This window comes from Gigantopelta aegis, chromosome 3, assembly GCF_016097555.1.
Source record: "Gigantopelta aegis isolate Gae_Host chromosome 3, Gae_host_genome, whole genome shotgun sequence".
Lineage (NCBI taxonomy): Eukaryota > Metazoa > Mollusca > Gastropoda > Neomphalida > Peltospiridae > Gigantopelta > Gigantopelta aegis.
In genome coordinates, this window is record NC_054701.1 from 89,620,408 (window position 1) to 89,633,019 (window position 12,612).

At 41.1% G+C, this 12,612-nt stretch overlaps 1 protein-coding gene across 4 annotated transcripts in view; it reads left to right on the plus strand.

Moving 5' to 3' along the window:
- LOC121369295 (S-adenosylhomocysteine hydrolase-like protein 1) overlaps window positions 1-12,612 on the plus strand; it is a 199,568-nt gene that overhangs the window by 174,284 nt on the left and 12,672 nt on the right. For all 4 annotated transcript variants that reach the window (XM_041494262.1, XM_041494265.1, XM_041494264.1 and 1 more), the window contains 6 exons: window positions 406-494; window positions 1,489-1,559; window positions 2,606-2,700; window positions 3,235-3,333; window positions 6,561-6,629; window positions 7,295-7,373. In XM_041494262.1, coding sequence (XP_041350196.1) covers window positions 406-494; window positions 1,489-1,559; window positions 2,606-2,700; window positions 3,235-3,333; window positions 6,561-6,629; window positions 7,295-7,373 — 502 coding nt within the window. The remainder of the gene's footprint in view (window positions 1-405; window positions 495-1,488; window positions 1,560-2,605; window positions 2,701-3,234; window positions 3,334-6,560; window positions 6,630-7,294; window positions 7,374-12,612) is intronic.

Sequence of the window (12,612 nt, forward strand, 5' to 3'; positions counted from 1 at the left end):
GATGAACAGACAGCTAATTATGATGGAACTCCTTTTGAGTTCAGTATATCAGTTAAAAAAAGTAAAACAGCATAATGTATTTTAGGCTCCAGCTGTTATTCCATGTACAGTTTTGTTTGTAGCAAGAACTCATTCATCACTTTTGACAACTAAAGAATTTGTGGAGAATGTCATCTGCCAGTTATGGCCGTTAATTGTGGAAGTAATACGCTGTGTCTTACGGGTCAACAAGACTGCAGACCTCACATTCTGTTGTCTGCCGCAGCTAATCCCCTTTGTTTGAAAGAGCTAATCTGTAGTACTTGGCCTTCAGTGTTATTATGTTAAAGAATTGATCTCCTTTCCCCGTCACTGTCATCTGTCTGTGATGTGTGCTGTGTTGTTAAGTCGAGTATTATCTTGCAGGTGGGCAAAGGATGCACCTCTGCTCTGAAGGGTCTGGGCGCCACCGTCATGGTTACAGAGATTGATCCCATCTGTGCACTGCAGGCATGGTAGGAATTATGATCTTAATACCTAACTCTAGTTCGGGTGTCACCTGAAGGTCACTTTTTTCTGTTTAAGACTCATAAGAGGAAAAATTTGTAGCATAGTCATTAAAATTCAGAAAGATTTGTAGTACCGTCCTTAAAATTCAGAAAGATTTGCAGTACAGTCCTTAAAATTCAGAAAGATTTGCAGTACAATTCTTAAAATTCACAAAGATTTGCAGTATAGACCTTGAAATTCAGAAAGATTTCCTGTACAACCATTGAAATTCTAATAGACTTACAGCACAGACCTTAAAATTCAGAAACATTTCCAGTACAATTCTTAAAATTCAGAAAGATTTGCTGTCCGCAATTGAAATTCAGAAAATTGTGTTAAAAACAAACACTGATGCAAAAGTAGTTTAATTCAACAACAAAAAAAGTGCATTGCCTCAGCATTTATATTTGACAGATCTGTACTAGTATCTCTTAAATGAAGTTGTCAGCAAAAAAAAAAAAAAAGAGCTAATGTTAATTTATTTTAATTCAGCTTTGACATTCACATTCCTGAATACTGATGTGAATAGTGATGGCTGCACTATTTGTTTTTGTCTCAGAAATCAATACCAAACACTTGATTTAAAGTTAGGAAATTGAATTCCATATTTCAGAAATGTCTAATTGAACACTTCTCTGTGAAATGTTCCACAGATTAAACTTACAAGTATTTGCAGGACGGTCTGTGTAAATGTGAGTGTGTAACTTTAGTTAAGACTTGTTTGATGAAGCTTATTACCACAGAACTTAATGCAAATTTACTTTTCCCATTCTGGAAGTTGATACGCCTTCTTTAACTGTCAGAAATGTAACAGCTCACTCATACAATTAGACAGACATTGGAGATGGATGATTTTATTGACATGTTCTATATCTCAGAACTAGATTTAGTGTCACTGTTCACTGAGTGTGATGTGTGTGGGGTGAGAATGTGAGGTAAACATGGACTGGTTGTTTTCAGTATGGATGGTTTCCGCGTCATGAAGCTGGAGGAAGTGGTTCGACAGATCGACATCATCATCACGTGTACAGGTACTACACACATACATATACACATGAACCCATGTGTGCACACATACATACATACACACACACACACACATACATACACATACATATACACACCCATACACATACACATACACACACACACACACACATACACACACATGCACATACACATACACATACACACACACATACACACACACACACACACACATACACACACACACACATACACATGAACCCATGTATGCACACATACACACACACACACATACACACAAACAGACAGACACACATACATAGACACTCAAGCACACACAGAGACACAGACACAGACACATGCACAGACACATGCACACATACACACATGCACATACACACCCATGCACACATGTATACATATATTTACACACAATCACACACACACAGTGCACACTTTAGCTTCCTTACTTCATGTGTTATGTAATAATTTGGAAAAGTAAAAAATATCTGTTTGAAATGGTTATTTTGTCTCTTGTTCGAGAGAGAAAGAGAGCAAAAATGCTTTTCAGTGCAAATAAAGCAGCAAGGGATCGTTTATGTGCATTTTTCCCAAGACAGGATGATACCAGTCATAAAGCATTGGTTGGGTCATGCAAAACCTCAAGTCCATCCATAGTGTTTGATGTTACGACCCATCACACCTTGCATGAACAGTCTACCACACTAAGCTACATGCCAGTTTTAGTCTCGTGCTTAGACAGAATAACACGGATAACGCTCGGCTTCAGTTACCAATCAAAAGTTAAAAGTAGATTTCTATTTTAACATTCATACAACTGGCACAAAAACATGGTTTTCAATTTCATTTTTAATAAACTTGCAGAGATAGGTTTTTATTTGTTATTGATTTTTGTATGTTTTTTAATCCTGATGTTTGTGAACTGGCTTGTGAAGTGGTTTGTGAATTGATTTGTAAACTGGTTTTTGAATTGAATTGTGAACTGGTTTTTGAATTGATTTGTGAATTAATTTGTGAACTGGTTTGTGAATTGATTTTTGAATTGATTTGTGAACTGGTGTGTTTGCAGGAAACAAGAATGTTGTGATGCGCCAGCACCTGGACCGACTGAAGAACGGCTGTATCGTGTGTAACATGGGTCACTCCAACACCGAGATCGACGTGGTATGTGTGTCCCGTCTTACCATTAAAAAGGGTTAAATGTTGAAGAACACTTCATTTGGTTTTTGGTTTCAAATGAGTACATACTATTAAATGTATAAACAATCAGAATCTTCAACAGTTGAGAAATATTTTCATAGCGATATATTAAGGATACATAAACCATGATTGTCTGTTATAAATAATAATCTAATATAAATCTGTTGAATTATAAAACCAAAGATAAGCGTATGGCCTCCCATTTTTGTAGGAGAGCAGGCTGGCTTTTGCCTGAATTAAAAGAAAATGCCAGAATCTGGATTAGATTGATTCATATTAGCATTAATACCAAACCACTACATGTTGCAAACAAATCACTATGCATTTTTATATTAATTACAACTAAATTTGAGGATAGAATAATGGAAGTACATGGTAAAAAGGTCTCAGATGAACACATTGTGCCTTCCCAAATATCTATAATTTTTGCCCAAATATCTGTACTATTTTTGCCCAAATTTGAGGGTTTGCTGTAGCATTCATGTATGTTTGTTGTAGGCCAGTTTGCGTACCCCTGAGTTGACGTGGGAGAAGGTTCGCTCGCAGGTTGATCACATCATCTGGCCGGACGGAAAACGAATCATACTCCTCGCAGAGGTCAGTCTGTAGTCTAACTAGATCTGTTATATTGTCTGTAGTCTGTAGTCTGAAGTCAGTAGCGTAACTAGATTTGTTGTATTGTTTGCAGTCTATCGTCCTTCCAAACCTCGGTGAAAATTGTTTTTTAATAAATAATTTGAGGTTGATTTGACGTAAGAAAAAAAGCAAAAGTTTCAGAAATAACATAAAACCCAATATTTGTGTTTGCAATTTAGAAAACAATTGGGTCAGAAATAATAACTTGTAGTAAATTTCATAGTATGAAAAAAGGTGTTCCCTGTGGGACGGACTATAACTATAGTCCTTTCCAGCCTCAATGAACATTGGTGGTTGTAAATAATTTTAGTTTGATTTGACGTAAGAAAAAAAAGTAAAAGTGTTTTGGAAATAACAAAAAACTCACTATTTTTGTGTGCACTGCAGAAAATGGTCAGCTCAAAAATAAATAAGGTGTGGTACATACCACAGTAAGAAAACGGTGTAGCTTGTCGGGATGGACTATAGATTTGTTTTATTGTCTGTGGTCTATCTAGGAAAATAGAGGTATGATGGGTTGTATTGTCAATCTTTCTTGGCAAACCCAACCCCTGCAATTTCCCATGGCATTCAGCAGTGCCGTGGAGATTGTTGTGGAGTTTTTAATTCTCAATAGTATAATATAATATAATGTAAAAAACTAAATTCCACAGCAAGTTTTTTTTGCCTTAAAGTTTGTTTTGTTAAATAACACCACTAGAGCACATTGATTTACTAATCATCGGCTGTTGAATGTCAAACATTTGGTAATTTGGACATATACTCTTGGAGAGGAAACCCGCTACATTTTTTCATTAGTAGCAAGGGATCTTTTGTATGCACCATCCCACAGACTGGATAGCACATACCACAACCTTTGATATACCAGTCATGTTGCACTGGCTGGAATGAGAAATAGCACAATGTGCCCACTAATGGGGATTGATCCTAGACACCGACTGTACATTACCACTGGGCTGTGACCCCACACCATTTTTTTACCTAAACATTTTCTTGATTACAGGCATTGCAGACCCAGTAATAATTTTCCCATTCTTCCAGTACTGAACAATGTGCTGAGGTGCTATATATATATATATATATATATATATATATATATATAATATATAATATATGTAATGTTTTCTTTTTTTTCTAAAGACGACATGGGTTTTTTCATCTTGTATTCTGTGTAAACAGTTGTAATAATGTGTGTGCTAAAAATGTCCTGAGGTTTATTCGATCTTCTTTTATCTCATTACTGTGTGGTCTATGTTACCTACGTTGTTAGTGTGTATTACTATCTCTGTGAGGTGCATTAGAGCCACAGACAAGAGCCGTTTTATGAAGCATTGTTCTCAGGGACTGAGGAAAATCAATGATCCTAAGCACAGTTAATTACTTTTAATCCTCCTGTTTCCATAGTTTTCACAGTTGTGTCAGACTCAAAATGAAACGAGAGTAAATGACAGTTTTCTTATTATGGACCAGTTTTCATTATCTTATATTTACTTGGATGATGACAGGAAGCCATGAATTAATATATATATATCTTTATTACTCATTTATGGTAGTCCAAAAGGGTGTTAATGTATCTATCTTTATTAGTCATTTATGGTAGTCCAAAAGGGTGTTAATGTATCTATCTTTATTAGTCATTTATGGTAGTCCAAAAGGGTGTTAATGTATCTATCTTTATTAGTCATTTATGGTAGTCCAAAAGGGTGTTAATGTATCTATCTTTATTACTCATTTATGGTAGTCCAAAAGGGTGTTAATGTATCTATCTTTATTAGTCATTTATGGTAGTCCAAAAGGGTGTTAATGTATCTATCTTTATTACTCATTTATGGTAGTCCAAAAGGGTGTTAATGTATCTATCTTTATTACTCATTTATGGTAGTCCAAAAGGGTGTTAATGTATCTATCTTTATTACTCATTTACATGTATAGTAGTTCAAAAGTATGTTAATTATCTTTATCTCGCTTTCATTTAAAATACTTGAATTTCATTGGTTATTTAGCCTTGGACAAAACCCTTATACACCGCGTGGACAGAGTCAAATCTCTTATACCCCACCTATAACACCGGAGTGTTGTTATTGCATTAATGCGCCATGCAAAAATTTGTCTGCTACTAACGTAAATAAAACAAGGCTGTCAGACAATTTGCCAACCACTTGGAAAATGAAATAGAAGAAAAGTGAGCATTTTAATGTGGCGAAGCATTGTAATAATGCAGCTAATTTTAAATTTGAATAATGTTAGTATTCCAATGACGTCACTTTACATCTCCTTACAGTAACACTAAACTGGGTACATGGCGTTGATATTGAAAATATTTTGTTGGAACATTATTAATGCACCTGGATGTGTTTGAAGAAAATCTTGTAATTAAACATGTCGGCAAGATAAATTGGTTGTATAAGCATCACAAGGGGTTTATGGATTTTTATGCCCTTCGGCTTGGGGTACAAGAGCATACAGAGGGTATACAAATCTATAAACCCCTCGTGATGATGCTACAACTTATAGTATTACTCATTTATCGTAGTTCAAAAGGGTGTCTGCATGAAGAGAACATATTATTGAGTAATCATCATCTTCATCATAATCATAATAATCATCATCATCAACATCAACATAATCATCATCATCTTCATCATCAACATCAACATAATCATCATCATCTTCATCATCAACATCAACATAATCATCATCATTATAACCATCATCAACATCAACATAATCATAACCATCATCATCATCATAATCAACATCATAATCAACATCAACATCATCATCATCATTGTCATCATCATTATTTCAGGCCTTTGCTTGAATGATCATTTCATGCAAGTTTAATTTTGCCAAACCAATTTTTTATTCTCAAAAAACGTTATAACATTAAAAGCAATTCTACACAATTGTCCTGTCAGCTTCAGGTTCAATTAATATCTGTTAGTTATGCTTCTTAATAAAAGTTGTCATTAAGCAATAAAACCAACTGGTCTGACATTAAATATTAGACAACAGAGGTGCATGTAATTTATTTGCATAGGGGCCCCCAGATGTCCAGTTAAAAAAAAAAACAGGGAAAACCCCCAGATGTCCAGGCCTTCATTAATATATGTTGCAGTTACCATGGTGAGATCTAGTAGCTGAGTATGAACAGTATGCTGTGTTATAACTCCTTTTTTCTGTTCCAGGGTCGCCTGGTTAACCTGAGTTGTTCGTCTGTTCCATCCTTTGTGGTGTCCATCACTGCTACCACTCAGGTACACAAATTACCCATCTAGATGTCGGTAGACGATTGCTTGATTAATTTCTTGTGATGTCATTAGAGATTGAGTCTGGACTCTAAAAGTTTTATAAGCACGGGTCAGATCTATTTTGAATTATAGTCGAATGCTTTCATGCATAAGAGAAACATCTATATGGAAGTGGTGTAAATTTGGATGATTATACCAAGCACATGCTAAACTACAGTTTAACTCTTTATATTAAAGTCACTGATCCTAGCTTTAAACGTACATACTGTTTTGGTTTCACATAAAAAGCCTTTGAGGCTATTACAGTGAAACCTGTTAAAACCGGACACGCTGTAAACCGGAATTTCCTCAAAACTGGACATTTTTTACAGCCACTTTTTAAATGTTAGTAAAGAATGAAACCTGTCTAAACCGGATACCACTTAAAACTGGACTTTTTACTTGGTCCTGAAGGTGTCCAGTTTAAGGGAGTTTCAATGTACAAAGTCCAAGACAGCCAGAAACACATGAGATCTGCTCACACTGATCATTTAAATACAACATTGTAAGGAGTGTAATTTAATAGTGAGGTAAATCTGAAATAAAGACCAATATTTTGCACTGCCTAACCGAGTCGGTGGTGAGTGTCTTTAAATGTCATGTATGTTTAATTGGACTGCTTGTTGTTACAGGCTCTCGCCTTGATAGAGCTCTTCAACGCCCCTCCAGGCCGATACAAGCAGGATGTGTACTTGTTGCCAAAGAAAATGGGTTTGTGTTCTTCTCACCACTCATCTTAGTCAATGTGTTATGTTTCAAATAAACTTTGTTTTATCAGTTTAAAAACATTATTTAGTTTGCTAGACAGTAATGTCGAATATTTCAGTCAAAAAAATATTGAAATTTGTTTATGTTAATTAATGAGTATATGTGCCATGTATTAAAATTATAATTTGTCTCTAAAGTGACCAAAAAAGTTTAAGCATTTGGTGAGTATAAACTGATTTTTTTTTCAGACTCGTTTCAGGTTAGAACTTGCACCCAGGACAGACTTGCTTAAAAACAACTTAACCTCATCTTCATCCAGTATCCTACCCCTTTTCTTTGTTGTCTCCTGTTTAATTTATCTTTCTGTTCAATATATTTTCATTCATGTGTGTTTGACTGACTGACTAATAGGGACATTTTACTTAAACTGCCTCACCTTTATGAAATAAAAATGCGAGATATAGGTATTATTTTTCCATTGACAACAGAATGTCAACTTTTGCATTAGCTAAACAATAAGGTTTTGCATTTATCTCTATTTCTCACAAACTGCAAGTCCTAGATCAATGAAACGTGGTTTATAATTGCTGGATGTTCATCATAATGCTGGTGAAAATATTTTTTAAATACAAAATTTAATTCAATTTTTTAACTGAATTTTTGTATATGTTTAATTATTTTATTTGCTTAACATTCATTAGATAAACATTTATGGATGCAAGTGTCACGATACATTGAATAATATATGTTTATGGTAGGTGAGACATTTCATTCTGGCAAATTCTTGTTTATTTAGAGGCCATGTTCAGAATTGTACTCTTATTTGGTACCCTCTTTTCTGGTGCCCTCTTCTTTTTCTGAAAGCATACATCAAAGTTGTTATAATTTGTGTAAGGAATATTAGTCTTATTCAACTTACTGTGCTAGCACAACAAATATGCTATTCAACCTGAGTCATACCTACACACTGCAGAATTCTCTCCCTTGCCGGATATGCGCAATGCTATCCTTGCACGGGCTACCTGTAACTTCATTCTCAATTCTGCAGTCCACCTGTTAACACCTGTTAAGCTTTGGCAAAAAGTTTTCTTTACTTGTAATTTTGTTTTGTGTTTGTTTTTTTGGTTGAACTTGACATACGGTTGGTAGTTGGGAATTCTGTGTTGAATTTACCATGTCCGACGCGAGTTCGTTGACAGCTAGCGCACGGAAAGTTTGTGCGCGAGATGGTTGTCCATTTCCTTACGACGTAAAGACACACACGTGTTGTGTCCGGACTGTCGGTCTTGTTCTCAAGACCGTCAGTGTGAGATCTGCGCCACGTGGTCTCCTGACCAGTGGGTTCGGTTCGGTTCGCAGACTCAGGTTTCGGGTACCAGCAAAATCTTGTCGTCTGCTTCGGCAGTAGTCGGCAAGTCGGACTTAGTGGGTAGGTCCCATAAGTCTGTAGACACTTCGAAAAGTGTCCGGAAAGGGGGGAAACACAAGGGTGTTTCTTCTTCGGTCCGTGTTACGAGTACAGTTACAGATACTTCGGGAGCGCCCCCCCGGGCTCCTATTGTGACCATGGTACGTGAGCCGTCTTCGTTAGTGACGGCGCCTTCTTCTGTTTGTGTGGCTTCGTCGCGGGCGTCGCCATCGTCGTTACGGTTACCTTTACAAACAGAAGGGGGGCAGGGTCGTTGCGGCACCGGTTTTGACGACTTCATCGGTTACCGAGCACACGCACTCCATTGTGCATAGGTCCACTGCTTCGTCCGCAGAGCAGGTGGCCCCGACTTTGCCTTCGATTGCTGACAGTCGCTTCGGCACCTCAGCATTCTCAAGGCCCGAGGAGAGTTCTGCCAGTTTGCTTCGAACTGAGCCAGTTGTTCCGATGCCGGGATCCGTCTCTGATGGCATCCCGACCGATGTTTACCGTTGGGTGGAGGACTCATCCCGTTTGGGTCCTCCGTTTGCATATGTTTACCCCAAGGGTCCGGTGACTTCGGTAGCAACGGACATCTCCTCACAGTTTGCACCGTCTTTGGTCCCTACCTCTTCGACTTTACTCGATAGAGGACGAGGTTCGCGCAGATACCCCTCGGCTGGGGGTACTCTGTGGCCGCAAACTCCGACCGTTCCGCACTTGGCGCAGGAACGACCGTTAGGCTTTCAGGAAACGTTGTTTCGGAGTTTTGTGGAATTTTTGAACGCTTCGCCTCAGTTGGGATCATTGCTTTCGCAGACGGGACCGTCGGGTGCGGCTCCCATTCCCCCCCCCCCCCCCCCCCCCTGGTTTTCCGCCAAAACCAGCAGAAACTGCGTCTCGACAGCAGTTTGACGATGCAGTTAGGGATTGTCGTTCGGTTCCTATTGTTTCCGTCTCGGGAGACGCTGCCCCAGGGGCGTCTCGATTAGGGGGAGGAGTCCATATCGATCTTCGGGATCCAGTGGACAGTGACCTGGCTTCAGAGGAAGCGTCGGTTGGACCGGATTCTGTCGCTGACCCAGCTCTCTCTCACTTCGGTTCGGAGGTAGAGGAGGAGTGCGATTATCCGGCGGTTCTGGCTTTTGTCAGGGACCAGGTCCGACAGGTATGCGGGGACGCTATACCTCAGGTTGAGGCCCAGCCTACATTCAAGGGTGTCTCCTTCGGGAACCGTTCTTTGAATTTGGTCACTCCTCGTGAGGAGTCGGGTTTACCACTTGCACAGGAGGCACACAGTTCACTTTGTGACATTGATGTGTTGATCACTGGCAGTGATCGTATCCTGGGAGTGGGTGTTGATGAGTACCCAACGGCACTACCTACGGGGAAAATCCTAACGGGAGCGCGCATTTTTTGTGCCGACTCCTATGAGACGTTGGGGGTGGATTTTCTCGAACATCCGGCGGTCGTTCCCGCTAGTGTCCGAGCCGCTTGTTCCCCATCGCCGCATGTGTCATTGCCAATCGCGGATCTGGAATCGTTCGAACGGCTGGCTAAGTCGATGTTCCAGGTTAATAACCATTTAGGTACATTCCTATTTGGCTTGGATAAGGCTGTCGAGAGCCTTCCCGCGATGGCGAAAGGCTGTTTGGAGGCTGCGTCAAAAGCCTCTAAGCATATCGCTCAGTTATCTGGCCGATTGTTTGCGAACAGTCTTTTGTTACGGCGTGACCATTACCTGGCGGGTTTGAGTGCGTCAAACGTTGCGAAGACGTTTTTTCGTACACATTCGGTACGGGAAAATTTACTTTTCGGTCCCGATTTTAATATTGTCCTAGACAAGGATTTGTCGCGACCAGTCCCGAACACTCGACCCTCAACCTCTGGTAAATGTCGGTCCACGTTTTCGGGGTTCAAGCCGCCTCCTGTAAAAAAAAAAGGCTGCTTTTTTACAGTCGGCTCAGATCCCTAGGGTTCCTGACACTAGGAGGCAACCAGGTAACAACCCGTCTTCCGCTAAGCGAGGACGCAAACGTCGTACTGCGTTCCGTTCTCAGTCCACCAAAGGCGTTGCGCCTACGGGTGGTAAGCGGTTGGGGTGAGGGGACGTGAACGATCGGCAGTTGCTTTCGGAGGTACCGTTAGCAACCATACCCGTGGGGGGCAGGCTCCGCCATTTCCTTCGAAATTGGTGCAAGCTGCCTGGTCTCGACCCCTGGGTTCTGTCGGTCGTTCGACACGGTTACAAAATACCCTTTTCTTCGAGCCCCCCTCTTACTTCCACTCCGAGAATGCCGCCGTTACCGTCCGCGGATCGGCGCGTTTTAGTGGAGAGTATGATTGCCGAGTTTCTCGACAAAGGGGCCATCCAGAGAGTCAGTCTGGACACTCCGGGATTTTATTCTCATCTTTTCTTCGCCCGGAAGAAAAATGGGGAATGGAGACCAATCCTAAATTTGAAGCCACTGAACGTCTACGTCGATGTTCCTTCCATGAAAATGGAAACGGTTCATTCGGTCCGGAACCTGCTTCAAATTGGGGAGTGGGCTGCGTCGATCTATCTGAAAGACGCATACCTCCATGTCCCGGTGCACAAGGCGTTTTGGAAGTTTCTGCGCTTCCTGTTCGACGGGAAAGCGTACGAGTTTCGTGTGCTCCCGTTCGGTTTGGCGACGAGTCCCCATGCTTTTACACGTGTGGTAAAAGCGGTGGTAGGTCATGTTCATTTGTTAGGGGTTCGAATGCATACCTATCTGGACGATTGGTTGATCCCAGCTTCGTCGCAACAGGAGTGTCAGACCAATGTCGGGTTGGTTTTGGACACGATCCTCCAATTGGGTTTTATTCCCAATTGGGTGAAATCGGAGTTAACGCCGGCTCAGATTTTCACATATACTCTTCAAAAAAAGAAACGCAAAAGGGTACAAATGGGTTATAACTCCGATTTTATGTTTCCTACCGGTTCATGCTTTGTGAATATAAGGTCATTGCATGTCCCAAACACATTCCCACGGTTACATTCGATAAAACGCAGCTACTGTACAATAAAGTTCCAAAATGTGAATATTCGCAAAAACGCAGCCACGTGCAAACCATGTCACCACTGCACGTGCATTGTCTGCACGTGCAACATGAACACCGACAGTATAAAAGTGCAGGGTGTTCGCTTGCCTGGCCTCTGTATCTGGCCGACAGTTGACAATCCAGGACATGCCACGTCTCAGTGAACCGCAGAGAAACAATGCCATCGGCCGACTAGACGCAGGCGAATCCAGAACGGCCGTTGCCAGGGCATTCCATGTGTCCCCAAGCACCATCTCCAGACTGTGGGACCGTTACCAGCAACATGGATCAACACGTGACCTCCCTAGATCCGGTCGACCACGGGTCACTACCCCCGGGCAGGACCGCTACATCCGGGTACGCCACCTTCGGGAACGATTGACTACTGCCACCTCCACAGCCGCAGCAATACCAGGTTTGCGCAGGATATCCGACCAGACCGTACGGAACCGCCTACGTGAGGTAGGAATTCGTGCCAGACGTCCAGTTCGAGGTGTCATCTTAACACCACAACACCGTCGACTCCGACTGCAGTGGTGCCAGATTCATCGACAATGGCCTCAACTGCGATGGAGACAGGTGTGGTTCAGTGACGAGTCCCGATTTCTGCTCCGACGTCATGATGGAAGATGTCGCGTGTATAGGCGTCGTGGTGAACGTTATGCGGCAAACTGCGTGCAGGAAGTGGACAGATTCGGCGGGGGTAGTGTCATGGTGTGGGCAGCCATCTCACACACTGGCAGAACTGACCTGGTCCACGTGCAGGGC